This window comes from Conger conger, chromosome 11 (assembly GCF_963514075.1).
Source record: "Conger conger chromosome 11, fConCon1.1, whole genome shotgun sequence".
NCBI classification, from domain to species: Eukaryota; Metazoa; Chordata; class Actinopteri; order Anguilliformes; family Congridae; genus Conger; species Conger conger.
The window spans coordinates 14,324,415-14,351,716 of NC_083770.1; the positions used below are offsets into that span (position 1 = coordinate 14,324,415).

General features: G+C 46.7%; 2 protein-coding genes and 1 long non-coding RNA gene across 8 annotated transcripts; 2 read left to right on the top strand and 1 right to left on the bottom strand.

Moving 5' to 3' along the window:
* Positions 1–348: 348 nt before the first annotated feature.
* On the bottom strand, positions 349–17,208 carry ptar1 (protein prenyltransferase alpha subunit repeat containing 1). Of its 3 annotated transcripts, none has more exons than XM_061259606.1 (7): positions 17,084–17,208; positions 15,192–15,361; positions 12,312–12,378; positions 10,154–10,258; positions 8,518–8,758; positions 7,626–7,933; positions 349–6,855 (listed from the first exon to the last, which is right to left on the bottom strand). In XM_061259606.1, exons 1-7 carry the CDS (start codon positions 17,167–17,169, stop codon positions 6,495–6,497), a joined length of 1,338 nt encoding a protein of 445 aa, XP_061115590.1. In that variant the 5' UTR covers positions 17,170–17,208; the 3' UTR covers positions 349–6,494. The 3 variants fall into 3 exon arrangements, 2 of the variants coding, with proteins under 2 accessions (XP_061115590.1, XP_061115591.1); XR_009709984.1 differs by having other exon boundaries at positions 6,713–7,485; positions 7,529–7,933; XM_061259607.1 differs by having other exon boundaries at positions 6,713–7,499; positions 7,584–7,933.
* LOC133140063 (uncharacterized) lies at positions 8,474–12,993 on the top strand. Its single transcript, XR_009709985.1, has 3 exons — positions 8,474–8,888; positions 12,152–12,411; positions 12,549–12,993. It is a non-coding gene; the product is annotated as an uncharacterized LOC133140063 (long non-coding RNA).
* LOC133140062 (cilia- and flagella-associated protein 95-like) lies at positions 15,624–25,996 on the top strand. Of its 4 annotated transcripts, none has more exons than XM_061259611.1 (7): positions 15,624–16,164; positions 17,177–18,374; positions 18,526–18,637; positions 18,977–19,098; positions 19,454–19,522; positions 23,896–23,959; positions 25,343–25,996. In XM_061259611.1, exons 2-7 carry the CDS (start codon positions 18,340–18,342, stop codon positions 25,505–25,507), a joined length of 567 nt encoding a protein of 188 aa, XP_061115595.1. In that variant the 5' UTR covers positions 15,624–16,164; positions 17,177–18,339; the 3' UTR covers positions 25,508–25,996. The 4 variants fall into 4 exon arrangements, with proteins under 4 accessions (XP_061115595.1, XP_061115592.1, XP_061115594.1 ...); XM_061259608.1 differs by having other exon boundaries at positions 15,624–16,016; XM_061259610.1 differs by having other exon boundaries at positions 15,624–18,374.
* Positions 25,997–27,302: the final 1,306 nt, after the last annotated feature.

Genomic DNA, 27,302 nt, shown 5'->3' on the forward strand with positions numbered 1-27,302 from the left:
TTCCATTCGATAAATTTAGCAAAGGGAAACTAATATCCAGGGGGGGGAAAACGAATAGCAAAACTTGTGAATGAGATGCTGAAGGAATACATTTGGGAAGAGTCTGACCAAGGTAAACGACAGATTAAGAAAGAGAGGGAGGGATATATAGAGAGCGAGAGAGACAGAACCACTAAAATGCCCCCCCCCCCCCCCCAAACTAACAGTATAAATGAGTCGTCCAATAGAAAGCATACATACTATGCAAGAGCCAGTCTAGAGGTGAATATTCTAGTGTGTGAGAGGGTGATTGGGGTAACTAGCAGTAAAAAATGTAGACACACACACAGGACAGAGAACACACGCAGATACTTAATCAGAGCTTTATTTCACTTGTTAGGCAGCTGGTATTTTGACAAAACTGTAAAGGTGAAAACGAGTCTTAAAATTTATTACTCTATAAATAAATACATAGTTAATTACAGATGAGATGTTGTGGATAAGAACACAAAAAACTGCTGTATCTTCACACTAGATCTGAATAAATAAAAAAAAGTACAATGACAAGTCTAACAGGAAAAAAAAACCCCACCAAAGCTACATCTTTTAAAAGCTCATTTGAACCTTCATAAAAAGTTCTCTGCATAGATTTACAGTTCGTATCATATTCTAGGACAGTATGTATTCTACATCTATGGTATGCATGACAACATCCTCGCCCCTCAATGGTCTTTAATGGAATATGCCTGTATTAATTCAAAGCGTTTCTGTTTGCACTGGGAAACAACCCAGTACAAAAAAAATAAATACAAATTAGTTTGTTCTATGGTTAAAGACCACCTCTTCACAAAAAAGTGTGTGAGCAGATGTGTGTGTGTGTGTGTGTGTGTCTGTAGGATTCACAACAAATAATAATCAAATATCAAAGTGTTTTTAATTATGTCTCCTATATCTTCTAAACAAAGCGACTTATTGTGTTTTATGTGGAAGCCCATGACATACTACTGACAGCACAGTGAGCGAGCTGCATTCAAATGAACGGATGAGATGAGTCTGCATTTGAATTAGGCCTTTTTGCCAGACTGTCTCGTTTGTGAATGCCTCTTTCTGAAGGTCAATACTGAGGGATAGACTGAGTCAGCACCTGGGAGCCTGAACACAGTTACCCAGAGGTATGTGCTGCGGTTTCTATGCCCAATGGGTTTTCAAACTGAAGTCCGATCTGCATGTACAGTAATATTGCTTCATTCTAATTAGCCGATTATCACTGTGTGAAAGAAATGTTTGTTTGTATTGTGTGTGGGGGAGTTGGGGGGTGCATTTGTCCTGCATAGAAACATACAGTAAAAGGTTCATTTTAAATTTTCTTTAAAGAATCTGCTCTTTAAAATGTCCGGTACCAAAAACAGAAAGAAAATCAGTTTCTTTCCATTGTTCTACATCTACAACAGTTAATTGAATGGCTAATTAATCATATTCAATTAAACTGAATGAAAATGCTGTAGTGCTAATTTGTTTAATGGCCACAAACGAGGAAAGAGTAAAAGTGGTGGCAGAAGGCGTTTTGGAAGAGAGCTTTTCTGCGTCTGAGTCTAGAGAGGAAGTCACAGTGATGGGAGGGGCTGGGAAAAGCATCGTTCAGAAACACAAATCCTCCTTCAAGTAACAGTTTATATACAAACCCTGCTTCAGTGAACTTTGGAAGCCACAGGGAGGTGAAGGGAACAGTGTGCCCCGTAACCAGGGTGCCAAACGCAGGCTGCCCCGTAACCAGGGCGCCAAACGCAGGCTGCCCCCTAACCAGGAGAGAAACGCAAGCTGCCCCGTAACAAGGGCGCCAAACGCAGGCTGCCCCGTAACCAGGACAGAGAAACACAAGCTGCCCCATAACTAGGACAGAGAAAAGCAAGCTGCCCCGTAACCAGGACAGAGAAACGCAAGCTGCCCCGTAACCAGGACAGAGAAACGCAAGCTGCCCCGTAACCAGGACAGAGAAACGCAAGCTGCCCCATAACCAGGACAGAGAAACGCAAGCTGCCCCATAACCAGGACAGAGAAACACAAGCTGCCCCGTAACCAGGACAGAGAAACGCAAGCTGCCCCGTAACCATGGCGCCCAACACAAGCTGCCCTGTAACCAGGACAGAGGAAAGCAAGCTGCCCCGTAACCAGGACAGAGAAACGCAAGCTGCCCCGTAACCAGGGCAGAGAAACGCAAGCTGCCCCGTAACCAGGACAGAGAAACGCAAGTTGCCCCGTGACCAGGACAGAGGAAAGCAAGCTGCCCCGTAACCAGGACATAGAAACGGAAGTTGCCCCGTAACCAGGACAGAGAAACGCAAGGTGCCCTGTGACCAGGACAGAGAAACGCAAGCTGCCCCGTAACCAGGACAGAGAAACGCAAGTTGCCCCGTAACCAGGACAGAGAAACGCCAGCTGCCCCGTGACCAGGACAGAGAAACGCAAGCTGCCCCGTAACCAGGGCAGAGAAACGCAAGTTGCCCCGTAACCAGGACAGAGAAACGCAAGCTGCCCCGTGACCAGGACAGAGAAACGCAAGCTACCCCGTAACCAGGGTGCCAAACGCAAGCTGCCCCGTAACCAGGGCAGGGAAACGCAAGCTGCCCAACATAATGGCCCCGTAATCAGGACAAAAAAAACGCAAGTTACCCAACACTGCAGCAGCCTCGTAATGCCAGCGCTCGGGTGTGCGTTCCTGACAGCGATGCTTAGCATTATGAATGCTTATGAATACTTATGAATGCCTATGTCGAGGGCGCACAGGACCATGCCACCGGTTACCTACTCCTTATGCAGATGTCGTTTAGGGGATATGCTGCTTAAAGCCCATGTCAGTTTTACCCTTATTGTTAATTTGGTCAGTGAGAGCTGGTCGCAATCCCACAGCACTGAAAAGAAACACAGAAAAAATGTCCAAAGGGAAGAAAAGAAGAAAAGGAGTGGAGATGTGTAAAAGCAGCAGAGGACCCCGGGCTTGAGAGAGCCCCCTACTCTCCCAATTTAACACAGATCAACAGAGACCCGCTCAGGAAGGGAGGCAGAAGAGGACAGAAAGCCCACTCTAAAATGGAGGAATGGCCTATGTGACCAGGCAGGACAGTATTCTGTGTGTGTTTGTGTGTGTGTGTGTGCGCTCACTCTACACAATGTGCCGTGTCCTGAGAGAGCCGGCCATTTTTCCTGTGGCTTTTTACATCATTTATGTGCCGTCCCTCCCTCCCCCCTCCTCCCCTCCCCCATTCAAAGTGACATGCGTTTGATTACACATTTAAAAAAACAAACAAACAAACAAACAGCTTAACGTCCTGAAACCAGCTTATGAGACGACTTAAAAAAAAAAGACCTGCACACAAGGATAATGTACCATATGGTACTGCTAAACTGCCCTACTCGCTCAAAACTGATGAATCTTCATTACATCAGTCACTGAGACCGCTAAGGAACATACACAGTGTCGGTAGTGAGGCCGCTGCAGAGTACAGCCACCTCAACAAGCTCCTAAACCCGGAAAGAGCTCATTGTAGTTCAAGTTAAACCATTTTAGTATTATTATTATACACAGTTACAGAAAAACAAACATCTTAACACATCAGTGGCACCCAGGCTGCCGTTTCGGGAGAGCCTACACTAACACAGTAACCTCAGAGTCCAGCTTCCTCCTCACCCCTCATCTTCACAAAATGGCCGCCCCTGATATTCAATAAATAATCATCCAGTTATATACACGGTGGAGTCTGACATCATTGGTGAACGCCCTGTGGCTGACGCAAATTGGCCGCAGATTCAGAAAAAAGATGGAAGTAAACGGATTCACGTTCCTTTGACTAACCCGCATTCCCCCTCTTCTCTTGGTGCACAGCGGCGGAACTATCGCCCAAATACGTCTGTTCTGGGGTGCAAACCCAGACAACAAGCACCCGCCCTCTGTACTGCAGAACAGGGTCCCTTGAGGGCATCGCGTCACTGGACAGGCGTGCGTTTGTGTCCTCCGCCCTCAGCCCCGCCCATCCCTCAGGCAGAACGCCCGTGCTGCTGTTAAAACTGATAACTGTACAACGGGGGCCGTGGCCAAAACGCCCAGTCACAACCTTCCAGAAGCTCTAACCGGCACAAGCACGAGCTGCAGAAGTGCTAATTGAGCAATGACAACGTCACCTAGCCAATCAGTGGTCACCTGAAGCAGGCAGGGGGTACAGAGTACCCATCTCCCAGTGCACACTGGGCCAGGACAGGACCTCTATTAAACCAGCGGTGGCTTCAAACGCGACCGCTCTGTCCGCACCACAATGGACAGCAGCGCCACGGTCACCCGGCCCGATAAACCCAAGCTTAGAGGACACCTACCCAACCAAACCTACCCAACTGTCCCCGAGAACTCAAGACTCCAGGAGCAGTGCCTGTAGCATTGTGTGGTTTCTCTACAACATGCAGCAGACAGCATGGCCCACCAGGGCTAAAGTTACGGGATCCCCGCGACATACGCACTGCCTTTCTGAGAACACATCTCCAGGCCTGTCTCTGTCAGGAGCCTCAGACCAGAGACAACCACCGCTAGGCTAACTGCTCACAGACCTGAGATACCAACCGCCATTATAAATATCAACGCCTCTAACTGATGATACGGTACTGTAACATGAATGTCTAACGTAGCTTCTTATTATTAGTAAGCCATTACTAGCGATATAGAACATTACTACCAAGTTTGAGAGCAAAGAGATCTGGCTTGCCGTGAGAAATTGGAAAAACGCTGGACTCCTATTCACCTAAAAGCCTCCAGTCTTTAGTGGAGAAGAGAAAGGGGGAAAAGGGAAGAAAAGTCTGGCTAATGCATAACTAAGAACGACTTCTGTCTTTGTGTCCTTCCTTCTTGTAATCAGACTTGCAAACAGAGAGGGTGTTCTCCCAGCCAGGGTGTCCGGTCTGGAACTAAAAGACTTGACCGGTTGGAGTAAAATTCACCTGTGTGTGTGTGTGTATGTGTGTGTGTGTGAATGCGAGTGTCTCTGTGCATTTAAATACAAGCACATAGCAAGCAGTAGGGTAGAATCGTAGCATTGATAAGTGTGCCACTGGACCGGAAATCGGACACAAAAGAGTCAAGGAAGATCTGAATCTCCTCATTTCCCCCCTTCAAAATAACCTCCCCCCCAGTGGTGAGATGAGATGCAAGGGGGTGGGGGTAGAGGGGAAATTAAATAAATAGAGGAAATAAAAAATGACCGCGAAGTACAGCCTGTGCTTAAATGTCAAGCTCTTGTCATTCGCTCTTATTACTCCAATCAATCACTCGCACTTCCCCAAATTGCTACTCCCCCTTTGACACCCCCTAAATGAGCCACCAATTTAGCAAAGCGTTTACTACCCTTTTTATTACTTTCATTACACGTTTAATCGCTAAAAGAGTGTGCTTTTAATCATCCTACGGTCTTTCTTTACAGCGGAACACTTGGATGTCCAGTATCACTTGCTCGTGGGGAAACCCGAGGTGGCCCCAGACGGATGGCGTACGGCAGCTAGGAGTTTTACCCTGTCCTGGGAGAGAGGGAGAACGGCTCCAATCTCCTTTATTTAAAGGGACAAAGGGAAAAAATAAACTCTTTAGTAAAAGTTCAAAACATAACACTGAATTCGTTTTTGCAGTTCATCCATGTTTGTTTTCAAAAGACCCCCTGGGCCTGTAATGGATTGTGCTCACTGGTTTTGTGATACATTTGTTGGTTTCTTTCTGGTGGCAGGACTTTTTTTCCGCCAAATAAACCCAAAAAGAAAATTTGGCTGTTGTTAGACTGGCATTACGGATACCACGAAGCTGGTTTCGACTAAGAAGAAATTCAACGCATGTAGACATACATTTATTTACATAGACACAGAGCCAGACTAATCAAGCAAAACACCCAAAACGGCTTTCGGATGCCTGAAGCTGATTGGTTAACACTCGACGGGGCCCACAACCCAATTAGTGTTAGCACCATTCACCAGTTACGCAGCAGCTGCGTCTTATGGAAGACTTCAAAAGGAGGAAAAAAGGAAAAAACCCTAAATAAACAAACAAAACAAACCTAAAATCATACTCAGAAATAAACTGCAAACAGGCTGAGAGAAAGCAGGTAAATTTGCTCTTCGTGGACAGCGCGCGAGAGAAACCTGAGGTATTGAAGTACCTTGTAAAAAGGCAGACGCTGCCTTTTCCGAGAAGACTGGGGAACGGATTCTCCATTGTGAAGGGGAATTTGGCCCTGGCGGACCGTTGCCGACCAATCACAGTGGGGGAGGGGCGGGCCTGACCAATCACAGAGTCCGGCTGTGGGGTGGGGTCGGTGAGGGGAGGAGCAGGGGCAATGTGGACCTATCAGGAGTCCAGCTGCTCACGTTGCAGGCGGGGAAAGTAGCCACTCGTCACTGACCTATCAGGGGTGAGGGGGGAGAGTCCAGCCACTTCCTGTTTCCTGCCTCCTCTGTGGAGAAGCTGCGGGAGTGGGGGCGGAGCGTTGGCGTTACTGACCTATCACGGAGTCCAGCCACTTCCTGTAGGCGGAGGCGAAGCGGCCCTGCTCGGGGGAGCGGCAGGCGCTCAGGGTCTTGTCGATAAAGCAGTGCTCGGAGCGCAGGGCCGGGGGCCGGGGCAGCAGGGGGCCCCTCTTCAGCCGCTTGCTGTCCTGTGTGTAGCCCCCGCCCCCGGCCCCGCCCCCCGACGGCCCGTCCACGTCCATCGCCTGGGCGCTCTTGGCCCCGCCCTCCGCCGCTCCCGACCCCGGCGAGCGGAGGGGGGAGCCGCCGGGGGACTCGTCGCCGTGGCAACCGCCGCTTTGGGAAAGCTCCGACCTCCAGTGGTGCCAGAGGAAGAAGACGTGCCGTCTGTCATGGGAGGGGGACGAAAAAATATGACCACAAGAATTTAACAAAAAAAAGGGAGCTTGGTCAAAACATCACCCTGGTAACCTCACTCACGACAGCCTCCCCAAATCACACCTCCCTCCCCAGGTCTGCCCCGTTCCTGAACCGAGAGCGGAGATTAAAAAACTGCAGGGCTGAACTCGAACCGCAATAAATCAATCACAGCACTAAAAGGTAGAAATGGTAGGAACAGGCAGTGGGCATGTTGACAGGACACGGAGGGAAAGCATTCAGCTCTCCCACTCTCTCAGGAGTGGGAGATTTGGGTTCTTCAGTTGTCTGTTGGAAGCACTCAAACAGTTCAATGTCAGGTCAATCACCAAGCTGAAATGCTGAAATGTCATATAAAAGAGCTATTACTCATATTTTTATTGAATTAAGCCCGTGAAAACAAACCTAATTTTGCTCAACCCAATGTAAAAACAAACCTCATTTTGCTCAGCCCAACGTTTTCTTAACACGAAAGGCAACCAGAAACCTTAAGACTATATACTAGCCCAAAGCCGCAACTGAAAAAGTCCTCAATTGACCCTTGTCCGAACCCTTTCCCAAACTCACGCACCTGTGGCTCCACAGTGTCTGGTGTCTCAGGTAAAGGGACTCACCTGTGGCTCCACAGCCTCTGGTGTCTCAGGTAAAAGACTCACCTGTGGCTCCACAGCATCTGGTGTCTCAGGTAAAAGACTCACCTGTGGCTCCACAGCCTCTGGTGTCTCAGGTAAAAGACTCACCTGTGGCTCCACAGCGTCTCGTGTCCCGGGTACGACTCGATCAGGTCGGTGCAGAGCTCCATCTCCTCCTGGAAGAGCTTCTGCATGCTGGCCCTCTGCCGGTCCTCGGTGCCGTTGCCGTTGGCGGCGGGTTCTCCGTTGGCCTGGGGGGCGTGGTTGGGGTCGGGGGAGGGGTGGGGAGGGTCGGCGGCCTGGCCCAGTTCCCCCGCCACGGCCTTGAGCAGGAACTGGCGGTAGTGGAAGCCGCTGTGGTCCGACACGTGCAGGGACACCCACAGCTTCATGGAGGACAGCTCGTCATGCAGGATCTGCAGAGGTCATACGGGGTTCCAGCCTCAAACAACCCGGTCACTATAAAGTGTGGGTGTTTGTGTCTGTGTGTGTGTGTGTGTGTGTGTGTGTGCGTGAGTGTGTATGTGTATAGACGTGTGTGTGTGTGTGCGTGCGTGTGTGTGTATAGACGTGTGTGTGTGTGTGTATGTGTATAGACGTGTGTGTGTGTGTATGTGTATAGACGTGTGTGTGTGTGTGTGTGAGAGTGTGTGTGTGTGTGTGTGAGAGTGTGTATGTGTATAGACGTGTGTGTGTGTGTGCGTGTGCGTGTACCTGCAGGACCCAGATGCGGTGGGACCAGGCGTTGTAGTAGACGTGTGTGTGTGAGTGTGTATGTGTATAGACGTGTGTGTGTGTGTGTGTGTGTGTGTGTGTGTGTGTGTGTATGTGTGTGTGTGTGTATGTGTATAGACGTGTGTGTGTGTGTGTGTGGGTGTGTGTATGTGCGTGAGTGTGTATGTGTATAGACGTGTGTGTGTGTATGCGTGTGTGTGTGTGTGTGTGTGTGTGTGTGTGTGTGTGTGTATGTGTGTGTGTGAGTGTGTGTGTGTGCGTGTACCTTCAGGCTGCCCTTGCCCATGTTCTGCAGGACCCAGATGCGGTGGGACCAGGCGTTGTAGTTGCTGGCGTAGCGTCCGGCGGCCTCAGTGCAGACCCTCATCTCCTCCTGCAGCACCCTGTGCAGACGCTCTGCCCGCGGGGTGCCCTCTGCGTCCGCCCCGCTCCCGGCCTCGCTCTGCCCCTTTCTGCCCCCGCCCGCGGGGAGGCACTCACGCAGGACCTGCTGCAGCACCCAGCGCCTGGAGAGACAGCGCCCCCGCCCTGTTACAGCGCCCACTGCTGGAGAGGACAGGCACGGCACCGCCCTTCAACACAGCCATTCACACGATTCAGCCCCACGATGGTCAGAATTTCACCATGTCCACTACGGTAAAGAACTATGACACTGCTTTTTTTTTATACTGCTAGTTAAAACAGCAGTGAATTCTCTTCCGGCGTGATATCTATGGTCAGAATTGTAGGGCATTCTGTTTTCCAGTGTGATATCTATGGTCAGAATTGCAGCCATGTCACCTTCTGTATTTTACCACCATGACAACAGCACACTTTCCCTTTTAATTTGTCAATGAATTAATTTGCATATTATTTCTATAGTCTCCTAAAACAAGCAGCAAGTTCATCAGGTTTTGGGGCGAAGGAGAAGTCGAGCCTCAGCGTGCCAGCACATTAACGGCAGGGCCGAACCCGGGCGCAGGAAAGCAGCGTTAAACGGGGTAAATGAAAGAGAGCATTAAAGACGACACGCTGAACCCGGAGACGTTGGCGACGGCCGGTCCCACAGGGGTCCGGAGCGGTGGCAGCGCAGAAAGCGTTTAAAACGGCTTCAGGGCACGGAGAGCAGAGGAGATAAATATAAATAACAGCCCCATTAATAAATAATAAAACGTGTTTTTTCCATGAATAACCAATGAGCAGTAAAGGGGAAAAATACAGCCCAGTGGCCAGTCTGCATTCCTGCTCAGCGCCTTCACCCTGCTCCTCAGGACGGAGACTAAAGCCTGCTTAAAAGACAATTAACTTCTGCCCACAGAGTGGGGCGGAACAGCAGGCCGGCAACACTATTCCCACATCAGAGAGAGAAAGAGGAAGGGTGTGAGGGAGAGAGAGCAAGAGATGGAGAAAGAGAGAGTGACAGAGGGAGAGATGGAGCAAGAGAGAGCACTCATTTTGTCCACTCCACATTAGTCACTGCAACCAAAAACTGAACAATATTATCCTCCAACATCCAACATGAAGAGGGAAAGAGGGTGAACACACACGCACGCACGCACGCACGCACGCACGCACACGCACACACACGAGCTCTGCTCAGCCCAGTTAATCTTCAAATTACGCAGCTTTGCATTTTATCATTAATATTTCACATGCACTTTGTGCAGGCCTGAATGTAAACTCCTGTGCACCGGCACATACAGACATCGCTGAGAGCAGTCGAGAGTGCTTAGAGCAGCAGCCGAGCTGGAGGTTCTGCTTCTCCACCCTGAGTAGGACAGCACGCAGCCAGGAGACAGTGCCGACGCGGCAACATGGAAACGGCTTTTATGGATGCGCCAGGGCTTTTGGACAAGTGGGTGAAAAGGGTGTCAAGCTAAACGATCTCGCTGTCTCTCGCACACGTTCGTACGCAGACACACCTGTGTATCCACGTCTCGGGGCTCTTGGGAAACTTGGTAAGGGCAAGCTTTCCCAGGTACAAATCCCTCTCCGGGTTCAGCACTCCGCATTGGACCAGCTCTTTCCTAACAGGAGAGACGGAGAGAAGAGCGAGACCCCAGTTTATACCACACTCTGAGAAACAGACACACAGAACACTAGTTTATACCACACCCTGAGAAACAGACACACAGAAGACTGTAGTTTATACCACACTCTGAGAAACAGACACACAGGAGACTAGTTTATACCACACTCTGAGAAACAGACAGACAGAAGACCGTAGTTTATCCCATACTCTGAGAAACACACACACAGAAGACGGTAGTTTATCCCACACACTGAGAAACATACAGACATTAGACCATAGTTTATGCCACTCTCTGAGAAACAGACACACAAAAGGCCGTAGTTTATCCCACACATTGAGAAACAGACACTCTGAGAAACAGACAGAAGATCCCAGTTTATGCCATGTTAAAGTAACAGACAGACGAGACAAAACATACGGAAACACAGACAGAGAGAAAATATCCAGAAACAGACAGACATACAGTAACTGACAGACAGAGTAACAGACAGACAGAAACAGACAGACAGACAGACAGACAGACAGACAGACAGAGAGAGCGGTCCCAGTGGGGCTGTACAGCCAGGTCACTATCTGCCCTTCAGACACAGGCTGTGGTCTCATGTTTTGGTCCAGGGACACAGTGTCAAGCACAGATTGTGGAAACATGAGCCCCATCCATGCAGGCGTACACGTGTACCATGGTAACTAGAAAACACCTGACACTTGTTTGTACAAAACAGGCCGTGCTTGCATCAAAGGAAACCATGTTGCATCAGCGAGACTTGAACTAGAAACACCACCCCTCGCTCAGCACTGTTTACTATTAATGTGCCAGCCCTGCTTAGACTTCACTCCAAGCCTTCCTGGGCTTAACATCCGAGGCAGGGGCGACCAGACTCCCTGGAGCACTGTGACCGTAATGCAATGAGAACCCACGGTCAGAAAACCCGTAGACAGATAAACGGAACGAATCAAGATTTTCTAAGAACAGGTCAGAACATGTGATAAAGGGGCTGAAAAGGGTCGTCACGGGGGGGGGAATGGACGTTTGGTCCCGCTAATCCAAGCTAGCGTGAAATATAAATAACTTTAATTCACCATAGTGACAACTGAACTGATAGTTCATAGACCATCGACAAAAACAGAATTAACAAACATCCATTAACCCCGTCAGTCCCAAGAGTGCCATATGGCACTCTCAGGCTTATACCTTTTCAACCAATCAAAATGACTGCTATACTACCGTTTTGAGCCCCAATAAAAACCCTAATCAATTTCCTCAACTAAAGCCAAAACCCTGCGGATTTGGCTGGAGCCACTTCATATTGGACTGATTGAGAGGTTTAAACAAGGCCCTCCAGAAGATTTTGAAATGGAAAGAAACAGGAAATAGCGTTCTCTTTCCAGAACGCCGCGTTTAAAACGCGAGACTCCCAGCGCACAGGTGCAGCAGCGGGGGCAGCGTATAACACCGTGCCGCTGCACAAATGGCACAAGAGCGCCGGGAAACGCAGCTTCAAAGTGGAATTATATTTAGCTTGGGTTTATTAGACCAAAGAAAAAATGTGCAGTGACAATCTAATGACGCCCTAAGTGCAGGCTGAGGACGCGGGGAGCGTCAGCGAGCACTAAACATAGCATCAAAGACACCCGCCCGTCGCCAGCAGGGGAAAAAGCCCACTCTGAACACAGGACCGGAGAGCGTCCCTCGTCCTGTCTCTGCGTTTCGACGTCAGAGGTGTAAAACCGTAAAATGCACGCGCGTCTAGAGTGTATGTGCAAGCGCGCGGTCTTCACCTAAGCTCTTCTCCGGCCTACCTATCGAACTGTGATGGCGGTAACTGTTAGCGTCCAAGGCACGTGTAGCCGCAATTTTGTACTGATATCATGACTTTGTTTTCCGCAGGCATGTACGTGTGGAACTGCCTGCCAGGCGGTGTAGTATAGGCAGAGATCCCCAAGGGAACTCGACTCCACGCTGGGTGTTCTTTAGGCTGGAGGTAAATGATGAGCCCAAATCGGCCAAACGTTATCCGGACACAGAACACTTCCCTTTTTATCTGTACCTGACGTTCCAAGCGGTGGTGAAGTCGGGATTCAACAGCAGCAAGGTGCAGGTGATATCGACCAGAGCTGAGAGAGAGAAGGAGAGAGGCATTAATACAGGTACATTTACTGTCCGCTTCATGTACCGCAGAAAATGCTTGATTTTGTGTCCCGCTCGATCACACTGAGTATTAGTTTGAACCAAATAACCGTGAAATGACCCACTTTTAAAATCGGCTATTAAACTTCCGTCACAGAACAGAAAAAGTAAGGAGGGCCCTGATGATGATGATGATGAGAAGAAGGCCGGCACTGGGGCAGCTGACGAAGAGCGCAGTCCTACATCCCCGAGGCCTCGGAGGAGCAGAGGAATGAAACCAGGGTAGGCTCACCCAAGTCTCCAGGACACCATTACAGAAATATAACTACAGATGGAGCGCAGCTCTGCCTCTCCGTTCTGCTCTGCGTTCAGTGATCTCATCCCTCGTTCAGTTCTTCAGCCTCAGCCTGAAACCTTCTCAGATTAAATGTATAAAAACACAGAACTGCCGTTTCAAACACCAATAATCTAATGTGAAAAGCACTGAAGGGCGGGAAAATTATACTTTATTTATACTGTGTTACTCGCCAGTCCCTGGGAACGGCCTTTTTATTATGAAACTAATACCAGAAGCAGATTTAGTACAACTTCAGTGTTGGCAGTTTCCCACCCTTTCACTGTCCACCAGTAGAATTACACTTCCTCGCCCTGTCGACCAATAGAATCGCACTCGCTCATCCCATCAACCACACCGATGATAAGGAAGTAACAGGGCTGTTTGATGTGATTATGCTCATATCCATTGACTGACAGCAAGGACAGTAGAAGGCAGCGTTGCTACGGAGACGTGGCAGGGCCGTCTCCACACGGACCTCAGGGACAGCTGTTCAGCTCTCCTCTCTCTAAACTCCAACCCTCATCGTCTCGTGACACAGGTGCGCAGTGTCTTTTTTGTGGCTGCGCATTTCTGCCGGTAGCAGTGACCTCTGTGGCATCCCCTCGTCTGTCTGAAACCAGCTCCACCCTGCTCACACACACACTCACTCACTCACTCACTCACACACTCACACACTCACACACACACACACACACACACACACACACACACACACAGTACCCAGCCCCACCCTGCTCACACACACACACACACACACACACACACACAGTACCCAGCCCCACCCTGCTCACACACATACAGTACCCAGCCCCACCCTGCTCACACGCACTACAGAGTACCCAGCCCCACCCTACTCACACACATAGAGTACCCAGCCCCACCCTGCTCACACGCGCTACAGAGTACCCAGCCCCACCCTGCTCACACACACACAGTACCCAGCCCCACCCTGCTCACACACACATACAGAGTACCCAGCCCCACCCTACTCACACACATAGAGTACCCAGCCCCACCCTGCTCACACTCACACACACACACACACACACACACACACACACAGAGTACCCAGCCTCCACCCTGCTCTCACACACACACACACACACACACACACACACACACACACACACACACACACACACACACACACACAGTACCCAGCCCCACCTTGCTCACACATACAGAGTACCCAGCTCCACCCTGCTCTCTCTCACACACACACACACACACACACACACACACACACATACAGAGTACCCAGCTCTCTCACACACACACACACACACACATAGAGTACCCAGCCTCCACCCTGCTCACACACACACACAGTACCCAGCCCCACCCTGCTCGCTCGCTCGCTCACACACACACACACACACACACACACACACACACACACACACACACACACACAGTACCCAGCTCCACCCTGCTCTCACTCACACACACACACACAAACACACACACACACACACACACAGAGTACCCAGCTCCACCCAGCTCTCTCTCTCACACACACACACACTCATTATCCAGCCTCCACCCTGCTCGGTGGAGCAGTGCACACACACGGACGCAAGCACACACGCACGCACAGACACAGTACCCAACCCAGTTGACAGCAACAAGTCAACACCACTGTAAGTTTTGGCCAATGACAGGTACCTGCCTTCAAAATGACGGGCTGGAGTGTATGCCCTTGGAATGTCCTTAAAGACAAGCTGAAACGGATGTAATATGACGTATACACGAGTGAAACGGATTGTTCAGGGGGAGTTTTTCAAGGGGGGGTCGATTTGACTGACGCCAAAGGAGGAGGGATGCACGCCACTGCTTGAAAAGCATATTGATTGGAGGGGAACGGAAAATTGACAGAAATTTAATCAACATAAACGGCCATGCCCACATACACGGCCACGCCCACACAATGACGTCAAATCTAAATGCAAATCTTTTTCCAGGAAGTGGATGGGGAAACTGCTGCTCTAACTTCCTTTTCAGCTTGTCCTTAAATGATGCCCCAAACAACTAGTTAACATATTGTGCATATACACCTCTCTCCCCACCCCGGACGAGCCCCTCAAGCACAGGCGTGGATGCAAACAGGAGGCAACTCCGTGAACGCTGTCCGTTATCAGTTAAAAACCCATCTTACTCCTCTCCTCCACAATCCTGCCTATTTCTGTCTCAGCCAGCCCCCTCCCTCCCTCCCTCCCTTGATCAGTCCCATTTCAGCCTGTTTGTTCAGATGTAATGTTATACCCTCCAGAGTGTGTGGTGAGTAAAGCAGCTCTCTCTCACCCTCCTGGTCCAGCCACCCCCCCCTCCTCTCCTCTCCTCCCCTCCCCTCCCACCCTCCCTCCCACCCACCCGTTCCCATCTCCCTTGCTCTGTCCTGCTTCAGTCTGTTTGAGATGTAATGTTATACCCTCCGGAGTGGTGAGTAAAGCGTCTCTCTCTCACCCTCCCGGTCCAGCCACTGCCGGCGCTGGCGGTAGAGCAGCAGCTTGTTGTGTACGTAGGGCAGCAGGAACTTCACGCACCAGCTCTCCACCCCCAGGCTGTTCTCCACCAGGACGATGGGGCTGCGGTTGTACCTGGCCTCTGGGCAGGGGATCAGCCCAATCTCGTCACTGCGAGGACACAGACAGACACACACAAACGCACAGTTACATTCATAAACACACTGCTGATATCAACTGAAGCGACCTTGCTCAAGGGTATGATTGTGTCCACACCTGAGAATTCAACCAGCAACTTCCCTTACAAGTTCCTTACATTTCCCTAATCACTGCACAACAAATTATGCGCAACAGGAACTGTCCAATGGCTACGACTGCTGCAGCCGCGCATATCTCCTCCCCGCCCCGCCCTCCAGTCAGTAAACCAGCAAGACCGTGTGACACTCGTTGTGCTTCGGCCATTCTAAGTACAATTATAAATACGAGTGAACATCGAGACAGCCAGTCTAGCTCGTTGACGCCATGAAAGCGACACCACCTCACAGTTCAGGCGCGCGCCAGAACCGGTTTTGCGTTCATTCTGCACTCACGTGGAGTCCAATTTATTTATTTATTTTTCCTTTAGCTCTTTGGCAGAATTACGGAGCATCGACGGAGGACCTTCGAGATGCAAAACTGACCCTGCAACTACCCCACAATCTCCAGGGTAAAAATGTCAGGGCAAACTAAACTGCAAAGAGGGTAATATCACAGAACTCTGCTATCCCTTCGATGTCAGAAAGCTAACAAAAATGGAAGCTGAAAACGTACACCCTCTTTCCAGAAGGTTAGTGATGCCACAAAATGCTTTTTATTTCGGTTTTTTTTCAGTGGGTAGGGCAGGACATGTTATAGAACGAGGCTGACGCGTGGCTACGAGGTTATTCCGGCGCGCTTGAAGAGCGTTCAATGGACCGCAAATAACAGGCGACAAGGTAGTTTGCCCATTTGCCAAACATTCAGTGGCTTCATTTTCTACCCTGGAGTATGCACCATGACTTCCGCATGTCCTAAGGGGGAAAAACGTCTGCGACCTGAAATTAATGGCAGAATAGCAAAGGCTGATTACTGTAGAAAGCTGTCAAACTAGCTCCTCGAGAAGGGGACCGTAGACTGCATAAGTCACTCACCATAACGTTATATCGCTATAACATTACATCTTATTGAGCCTTTGTATTATGAGCAAAGACTGACACAAACTCCAAAACCTAAAAGCAGAATCAGATGTAGCCATTAGGCGCAGTTCGTCTTTATGACTAAGAACAAGCAATGTCTAACTGACAAAACGTTAAGAGTATAATATCCAAAACCGGGCAGGACAATCATTCTGTACTGCAACAATGCTAACTGGCTTACATGAAGTGCTCAACTAGCTGGCATGTTGAGTCCAACTAGTTAAATAAACAGCTAGTCATCCATTTCGATACCTTTGAGAAACAAAATTAGTTTAACGGCTTAAAAACACACAGGACGCGGACACTCCTGGCTACTGAGCTCAAGCTAGTTGTTCTAGCGAACCCGCTCGCCGGACCTACTCTGAGGTTAACTACGCTAACGTCTCCCCCCCAAAGCCAGTATGATTGCATTATTGTTACATAAGTTGCAAAGATTGGGCGGGACTGATAGGAATCAAGCAAGTAGCCTATTCATCTTGCAAAAAGTTGCTTTAACTTTCGCTCTATGCGCCTCTATAAAGATGTCTTCGTAACGTTAGCATTAGCAAGCCATTGGTGATTTGATGTTGTCAGGCTTGTGCTAGCAAGCTAGCCCTGGTACCTATAACTCCCAAGCACCACTTATTTTAGTGATGTTCGGAATAAAAACGCGCCCTTGTCTGTCTAGACTGATACTCACATGTTCGGGTTTTTCTTGAACGCGTTGTTGATGTCTTTCACAACTCTCTGAACCAAGACGTCCACCTCCTCCTCCGATTCTGCCATTTTTCAGAGCGCCAATGACGTGACAACGGCGCATCACATCCGGGTAACGCAGAGGAGCCATAACCCCGCCCATTAAGTGACCGACCAGCTCTCCACCAATCAATACACTGGAGGTTGGAGGCCCGTCAAGGAACTACTCCTGGCAGAGAGCCAAGTGGACGTCACAGAATTCAATTTTACATTTTTACTCGTGCGGAAAACAGCATTACGTTCATTTGCTAGCTCCAAACTAGAACGATCTATCTTAATATATGTGTGATATGATATGTATGGATTAAACTTTGACTGAATCTGATCAAATAGTAGCATTTTTATGTATTTAATGAATTCTGATGATGGTGATTGTGATGATTATATCTTAAATATCAGAGAGAATTTGAATTGAGGGAGAGAGAGCGAGGGAACCTGGCAGCGCAATATATTTCATTTCACATACATTTAAGTGAGTGATACCAAAACATATATATGTATTTATTTCTAATAGGCCTACTTTACAATATACACAAAATACTCCTATCACTATTTTATTTTATTCTAACTTGCAATTGTAATTGTAGGAGTAGGGTACTAATTATCGCTCATGCTTTATTCTTTTTATTGGGATGTTTCTCGTTTGCTTTGACAATATTTACCATGTGTAGGTAATTTCCCGCAAGTAGCCTAAAGCACATTGAATTTAATTTAAATTGAGAAATTGTGTGGTTAATATGCCAACATTTCCGTTAATATAACATTTCTTTGTTAATTCTCAATTTTTTTCAAAAACACTTGTCATTATTTGGCGAAAATAATCAGCTGCGAGGATGCAACATAAAATTTAAAATAGCTAATAAAAAGAACGGCAGGTGTAACTTACCCTCACCATAGTAACAGACTGGTTCCATTACCAACCTCTTAAAGGTTTTAAGTGTCGCAGTTGTCAAGGCCGACGAACAAGTTGGTCACTAACGTTATTTAGCCTAGGCTACGCAACGTCGGCTGAATAGCTTTAAGAACGGTTTTATGCTTGACAAAACATTTCAAAAGCACCACTCGCTCCGTCCTTCGCTCAAAAAGAGTTAAGAGGATAAGTGGAGACAATGAAACTCAATATCTGGAACTAAAAGAAGTTGGAGTCGACGAAACTTATATTTTGGTTGCAAATAACGGATTAATTTACAAGCTTCCAACATGCCTTACAGCAATGGTACACTTGTTTCGGACTGGTAAGCATTTTGGGCAACATTTGTGTAGGTTATGCATAAGTAGCCTAACCGCAGCTCTATTGTATTTTTCCTCTCGGTAAACAAGTTCATTATGTTTTCGATGTTGCCATTTCACTTATATTCGCATTCTATTTGCAATTAATTCAAAAAGGCACAAAGCCAGACAAGCCGAGCCGAAAGATTATGACCTCGCTGCAGTGCCTGAGGGGAAAAAATCATTGCACAAGTCCACCTACAGACATTTTGGAACCAGTGGTAATATCGTGAGTATTGTCTTGCTTTGCAAACAGATCGAGAATAAGTAATTTACATAACAGATCTGTATAATTGTAAACAGAAAATGAAGCCAAAGGCGTGTGCATACAAATGGTGTAACTTTTCTGAACTGTTGCTTTAATAAATTGGCCTATAGGCTACTGTATATATTTATGCTGCTATTTAATTTTGGTCTGTTGTCCAAAGTGTAAGACAACTTCTTAAGTACAAAATTAGTTATTTTCTTATTTTTTAGTTAGAATCCCCGGTGGCAGTGTTTGGCATTGGCCTAATCAGCCAAGTTTGAAGAGTAATAAGCCTTTAATAAGGACAGTATCTCTGTACAGTGTTGGAGCACTACCACGGGAGAACATTTGTCACAATGCCTTATGAAAAAACAGTACGAAGACGTGGTGACGCGCAGATCGATGTTGCATGCGGATCTCTTCCACGCATTTGTCTCGAACAGGTAGGTTCATAATGTTCCGACCTGCGCACTGGGCAGCCTCATTTCAGAGTATGCCTTGCTCCAACTGGATGTCTTATTTTCCCATGTGAAGTCAATGTGTCTTCTTCTCGTTTTTGTCTTAATAATAATAATAATTAATGAATCGCTTGATTAAGCCACTTCCAAATAGATTCTACACCAGGTTACAACATGATTTACGTAACATAGCCTGATGCTTATGGAGAACTCAACGTAGTTGCAAGACCAGTATGACAGAGAAAATACTGAATAGACAGAGTAAAGGGATAATATTTTTCAAGATCTGTCTCACAGTCAGCTAACCTCATGCTAAGCTAACGTCCCTGACCGTCCGCAGGGAGACGCATATTCGGAAAGCAGGCCACAATGCTGTCTTGCCGCGTCACCACCCGGAGCATAACCTAATGTAAGTCATGGTCTTTTTAACCTCTCTGAATAGGGGTTGCGCAGATGTCAGCACCTGCAGTTTATTAAATCAGTGTTATCGCAAAAGAGCCAAGTTATCTCTTGTTCTCTCTCCCTCTCTCTATCATGCACACACACGCACACGCACACACACACACACACACACACACACACACACACACACATAAAGACTCCCAGTAGTTTAGTGTGTCGGCACTGAATCAAATGTAGACTGATGATCTTATCTAAGGTTAGCATTCTATGTTGCCTGGATTGATGCCACGCATTGTGATGATGCCTATCGGGGGTGAATGTCTTATGTCTTATCTGCCCTGTATATCAGCTGGTCTATATAGAATAAGAGAAATAGAGAAATATCTTATGCAGGGCACACCTTACAAAAACACATCTGATACACACAAACAGGCCTGCATCATTTCTATTTGGCCATTATGTTCTCTGTCTCTATCCCTCAGACTGGTACCCTGGGGCTCATGCCTCCCCCCCCTGCCCAAGTTGACGTTGACCATAGAGTGCCTGTGGTGTGAAATTACAGCCATCCAATCATTGTCCCCTGACCTTGTGCACCTGGGGCCCAAGCCAGAAATGGCCCAGCGCTTCAATTATAGTCTGAATCCCACAGAGCCGCCCTTCAGTAATAATGGGGTAGCAGCAGAGTTCTGTCCTCCATCCCCGGTGCAGAGAGAGAGAGGGAGGGAGAGAGACTGAGAGACAGAGAGAGGGTGAGAGAGAGAGCAAGCGAGCGAGGGAGGGAGTGAGAGAGAGAGAGAGGGGGAGAGAGAGAGGGAAAGAGTGAGAGGGAGGGTGAGAGAGAGAGGGAGGGAGTGAGGGTAAGAGAGGAAGGGAGAGAGACAGAGAGAAAGGGAGTGCGTGAGAGAGATGGAGGGAGGGATGAAGGGTAAGAAAGAGATGAAGGTTGAGAGACTTCACTTTAAAAAACCTGTTATTTAACAAAGCATTAAACAAAGCATTAAGCATAGTATCAAATCTAATTCCAGCCACAGCAAATTATACTGACTGGTAGGGGTTATAAACAAAGGGGCGCTGATGGAATGGAATGACCACAGTACAGCTGTACTCACCCTCAGAGTCAAACGTTATCATTAACACTGTTATCATCTGGAGATACATGAAATTATGCTCAGATGTGAAGATTGTGAGCTCTTGGGCCATCCGAACGCACCAGTGAGTTTAAGTGCTGCAGGACAATGTTTCCTCTGTGTAGGATATTGTAGATATGACATTATTCCCATTATATTACTATGGCTGCAGCGCCACACAACTAAATCTTTTTAAAAGACTTATACTCATGTGATGAAGACAATACACTATTTTAATTAAAAGTGTAAGCATAAGAGCTGATTTCCAGTGAGCATTTTGTTTTAACGATAGTCCTTTCCCAATTTCTTTTAACTATAGTCCCAAATTATCCTTGGCCAAATTTTGTGATTTACACAAATTCTTCTGAGAATACCCCCCATAAATATATAAACTTGAAATTTCATAAAGGTGCTTTGGGAACATTACATTAATGGCATTTGGCAGACTTATGAATTGCATTATCGAGAGCAACGTACAGTTGATTAGATTAAGCAGGAGACAAACCTCCCCTGGAGCAATGCAGGGTTAAGGGCCTTGCTCAAGGGCCCAACGGCTGTGCAGATCTTATTGTGGCTACACCGGCAATCGAACCACCGACCTTGCAGGTCCCAGTCATGTACCTTAACCACTACGCTACAGGCCAGAACAATTCATTTGACTCTACAGCAACAAATTGGGTCTCACTTTGGGCAGGTACCAGTGACAAAGTTAGTGCCTGGTATTAGCAGGACTGCAGTGATTTTAATGATAATATTCTCATTTTCTAGCAGTTATACTGTATGGTGGGTTCTCTGAGTGGGTGATTTTTCAATCTATGTCCAGCAGGGGGAGCTGCAGAGTTGCGGAGCCTTGCCAGACTCCAGCCTCAGTTTCCAAAACACTTAGGCCTGGAGGAGACAGCTTAGTGCTCATTTCAGTTTCATGAAGAGGCTTAATTGGTCTAAATTATATCTTAATTAATGGCTGGGCAGAGTTCTGTGGCAACATAGATGTTTTAAATTTATTTGATTTTTCAGATGGTCACAAAACGGCCAAGCACATGTTCTATTATCACCTGCTGCATTTAGTCACGTGCCCTTTTGTTTATTGTAATGCAGTGACATTGGATGATGTAGTTGAGAGTGTGTAGTTTATAATTCCTGGATATTGTGTAGCCCACATACTGCTGTTGGCAAAATTATTTGAAGTTCTATTTTATTCCGTTCGGTAATCATGTGAAACCAAGTGGATTGGGAAAATAACTGAGTTTGGCCCCACAGCACTGCCATTTATAATATGAGATTTTGTCCGGGGAAGCAGACTTGGAAACAGAATATTGCAGAATCTGACCCAAAGTGTACACCAAGGAGCAATGGCTTAAACCTAGCATTGCTCATAGGTGTACACTTTGGTTCTGATTCTGCAATATTCTGGAGACAAAGACAACATTGAAACTGCTTCAACACAGGTTCACGGCTAGGTAAACAGCTACTGTGCATTACAATTTTTATTTGCACGTAAATAAGAAACAAGTGATAATAATAAATCAAATACAGAGTGTACACTATGAAGGAAGAAGGCTAAGAGGGGTTTGGATGTAGGCCATATTGTTTATTGTTTTGGTCACAGACGTTACTGGTTCTTTCATGAACAGCACTGGCTTTTCTGCAGCAGTCTTAAAACCCTGGTTGCATAACGCGGAGCGGACGTGTGGAAAAACTGAGACGCTTTTTTCCCCCCGGTCTTGAAGGAGTCTGGATGCGCCTGAACCGGCAGTGCGCGCGCGGCAAATGAACCGTTTCCTGCCACAAACACCGTCTAGCCGCAGCCAGACATCGCGAATGCTGCCAATGCGTTTTACAGCCACCTCGCATTAGCCGCGCTAACCGCCTGCATTTCCCATCGTCGATTCCGGACCACACCCCCGTCCCCGCTCCTGACCTGCCGATAAATATCTTCGAGAGGGACTGTGAGAACGCCGCCAATCGTCCCATACATCGCTGGCCGCATTTCATAGCTCATCCACTTCCACTGAGAAAGTGCTTCTGGGGCCCTAAGCAGTTTTGCTTCACTCACTCACAGGACATATGGAAAATAGATTGTTGGAATCTTCTCCATGTTATTGATGTTCATAGCACCATTAAAATCAATCAAACTCTAGATTCAAATTTATTTCTATTTTCTTCCAAAAATAACAGAAAAGATTTGGGTTTTTCTAATCCCAAAGGTTGTCAGAGAGGACACATGAACCTAACAAATGACGGTGGTTTTCCCCAGTGTTCAACCTGTGGTTGTGTTTCCATGGTTACCCTTTCCTGGCCTTTTTTAGTCTCCTGGGGTGGCACAGATGCCATTAGGTAATCGCCTAAATTGCTTTATTATTACCAGCTTGGACTAAATGACCTGCATTTTGCATGTTTGTTTTAGCTAGGAATGCTAAAATCGACCAGCTGTCACAATTGGTGCACCATGGGAAAGAACTGGGGCTCATTGTATTTTTGAACTCTGAGAACTTTTTGAGTTCTGGCATCAGACTCCAGACTCATAAGGGGCTCCATGAAGAACATGAAAGGGGCCGAAGAAGAAAAGAAAGTGTGGAAATTTCATTAATCATGTAATTCAGCACCTCTTGTCACTTAAGTCTTAGATAGCATTACATCACGAGGAGGACAAAATTGGTTAAGTGTTGGTTAATTGTTTACGTATGTGTGCCTTTGGCAGAGTGTGCTCTACAGGCACACGTTTTGCCCAGGGCCGAGGCTACAGACTGAAGAAAAATATGGACCAAGTGCTTGTTACGTCACCCACGGACTATCGATGGGCTTGTGAAAAGCGTAGTTGAAGCCCAGGAAGTCAAGTTTACCGGCGCCGCCATGTTGTACAGTTTGGAGACAGAGGGCAGTAGGGAGCCGATGTGGCTCCTCCACTAAGCATGTGAGAGAGAGTGATGTAATTCGGCCCTGATTTATCCACAAAGTACTGCTGTATTGTCCTAATAACACAATAGCATAAAGAAATTGGCACATGGCGAGGCAGATGAAGAAAAAACACAGATTGCCATGACATTTTCTTGTGGGGAAAAAAAAGATTGACTTCATATTTTGACAATTGTACCATTGACTTGAAAACGGGTCAGAGTGACCTATACTGGAGAATGCCTCTCAGCATGACCAGGAAATGAGCTTCAAGGAAGAAGCCTGGTTTTGGCTGCTTGGCTCACCAAAAAACGTTCCCAAGTCAGTTTGTTTTTACTCGGTATGTCTTTCATTTCAGTGACCTGAAGACCACATATGTCCAGGCTTACCCGCCCACTGACACTCACGACAAACAGGAAACCGTAAGTTACAAAATAAACCACGCCGTATGCAGTTCTCATTACTTACAGAACATAGATTACTGCATAATGTGACAAATGCTCTCTTAATGCCATGACTGCTTATTGAATATGGTCATAATGTATTATGCTGCAGTATACACCCAGTGAGCACTTTATTAGGTATTTATTAGACTTCTACTGCTGTAGCCTATCCATATAGAGCTATGATGTGTTTTGTTCAGAGATGCTCTTTGCGTTACTGTGACCTTCCTGTCAGCTTTGACCAGTCTGGCCATTCTCCTCTGACATCTCTCATTAACAAGGCGTTTGTGTCTGCAGAACTGCTGCTCACTGGTTTTTTTTGTTTTGTTTTCCACCATTTCTGGCAAACTCTAGAGAATTTTGCTTCTGCACATGAAAAACCCAGGAGATCAGCAGTTTCTGAGATACTCAAACCACCCTGTCTGCCACCAACAATGATTCCACTGTCAATGTCTCTTAGACCACATTTTCCCCACATTCTGATGGTTGATGTGAACATTAACTGAATTCTACATGACTGTATGCATTGCACTGCTGCCACACAATTGGCTGATTAGATAATCGCATGGATAAGTAGGTGTAATAAAGTATAAATAATAAAGTGCTTGGTGAGTGAATATGCACATATTCTTGGTTTAATGTGTTGACAGTTCACAGCTTTGATGCAATTTGGATTCTACTTCTTAGTTCCTTCTATGAAGGCTGTTATTTGAAGCCAACTGACCAAAAATAGAGGGAGATGTGTGTATACATTTTACACAAATGTATTTGGCTTGTCTGCTTTAGTAAGTGTGAATGGAGGACTCTGAAGCTCAATATCAACTCTGCACGCTGCCTGGCTTAGACCCATAGCCAACAGGTTGCTATTTTAGTGGGATGTTGAAAGTAGAGAGACAAATGGGTGTTTGAAACAGATCCCTCCACCACTTCTATTAGAATGATAAAGTTTATTTTAGAGGGTACAGAATGTGTTTAGCAACGCAGTATGTTGACATTCAGAAAGCAGGAGAAATATTCAGAAGCGAATCTCATATTTCCATATTTCTATGGGACTGTGCTTCCTTTTGCAGCTATTGCAACCAAATGTGTACTATTGTTTATAAGCCCTTATTATGTTGTGAATGATGTTCAGTTGAAGATTCCTTTTGAGTCCCTACCATAGACAGACAAATGAGGACAGGGATTTAGTGTTCCAGTTTCAGTGGTAGTTTTCATCCTGATTTAGCATTGTGGTGAGGAGCTTCAGTTTAAATAAGTCACGTTGAAACGTCATCACCTTGCCTGCAGAACTTGTCCTTGTTGTTTTGTCCACGAGACCATTTGTCTGGCATCGTTATTATTTTTTGTTCTTGTTTTTCCTAGAAAGTGACACATGATCAACCAGAGGTTTCCAGCAAATTCAGGAAGCAAATTTCCCAGTTCACTGATGCGGCGGACTACCGTCGGCTGGGCCGGAACACTTGGCAGGACGACAGGGATAATCGCAGAACGGCCATGTTTAAACCCACCAATCCCATGGGCCTGTAGATTTACCCACCTCACTAGCACCCCCTGGTGCATGAACTCATACCTGCAGAGAGGAGCTGCAACATGTTAACCATGGACGGACGTATCAACACAGAGGATCAGTGGTTCTAATGGTTATTTTATCATTTGCCTCGAACACTTTATCTTGTTCGGATTTATGCCATAAAAACCACTAATATTCCAGGTTTTTTCCATGTACTAGTCTTCACAGACAGCTCAAATACTGGCTCAAACACTGTTTCTCACAGAGACACAACTACAATCTACTGTTATATGACTGGAGAGTTAGGAGTTATATCAATAATCAGTCAATATAATCAATAATCAATAAATGTCATCTGAGAAGTGCGCTACACTGCCAATCCTGTAAGGGGTGCTGTTCAAATCAAGACATTCAGGTTTAGCAAAAACATTTCTCCAGACTACAAGTACCTTAATAGTAGTCCCCAAAAGAGATTTGTAATTAGAGAGTAAAAGGTTTCCAACTAACACATTGCATTTGTGTCTTTTCCTTACATTTAACTTTTTTCTCCTCAAAATCATGACACTACCTACAGGTGCATTATGGGTAGATGATCGTCAGTAACAATCAAAAGACCAGACAGTCCATCATGCTAGGAATCCGAACGTGTTTGTTTTTCTTCAGCGAAAATGAGCTCATCGTTCTGAGAGCAGAACGCATGCATCCAGGTGCACTGGATCTGAGACTGGGAGAGCCTTGTTAGTCTTATGCCTCAGAAAATCTCAATGTTAAGATGTGCGTCTTTCAGATAAGGCTCTGGCACTGGAAAGCTTGATTCTGAATCTCAACACTGTAGGTCTCAGTCTGGGCACACACTGGATACTTCTGTCAAGAGGGTAAGAAATGACATAGTGAACATATACTGGGATTTTTTAAACCTGGTCAAAGCCTCAAGCTTGCTTATGATGAAAGAAAGTCCGTCTGATGCTGAAGAATGTTTAAAACATTCTAGTGTCACGGGGAAGAGTTTATAAAACCCTTCTTGTATTATAATGGTTCAAAAACAGTCAACGATACCAGTTTCGACCATCTGTCCGAGTGACATAAGGAGCCTGTTCATGGGACAGCTTTTTAATTTAAGCACATCTGTCCTCTGGAGCTGTCCACGGCTCTTTGGGCCTGTTGCTCTCCCTCTTAGAAAATTGACAGGCTCCTTTCTCTAGAACTCTATTAGTCGCTTTGCGCATAATATATCTTTCTTTGTCTTCCTGTGAGCAACACTTAGTTTCCTGTTTTTAATCCTAAGTCATCATGCAGTGACAAAGAGCTAAAAAGTGGAATGAAGTGCGTTGCCCATGCAGAGGCGATGGCCATTAGGAATATTTTCCAGTTTTTGTTGTTTGAACAACTTAAGCACCAATCATTAATCATCATGCTGTAACAATGACACAATAAGACTCAACTGTGTGTGTGTGTGTGTGTGTGTGTGAGTGCATGAGAAAGTATGTGGAAATATGATTTCAGATGGACTCCAAATGGGTTCAAAGAAAGTTGACATGAACGAAGGAGCTCTTGTGATCAATCAGTGCTCTCTCCATCACTCTCAACCGATCTATTAGCTCTATATTACTCAACCAATCAGTGAGTTCTACAAGACACGCAGCCAATGAAGAGTTCTCCACCACTCTCAACCAATCAGTAGACACACAGCCAATGAAGAGTTCTCCACCACTCTCAACCAATCAATGCACTCTCCATCGTGCTCAACCAGTCAGTGAGTTCTACATCACCACCAATCAGTGAGGGCCCATGGTACTTAATACCTTACCTCAG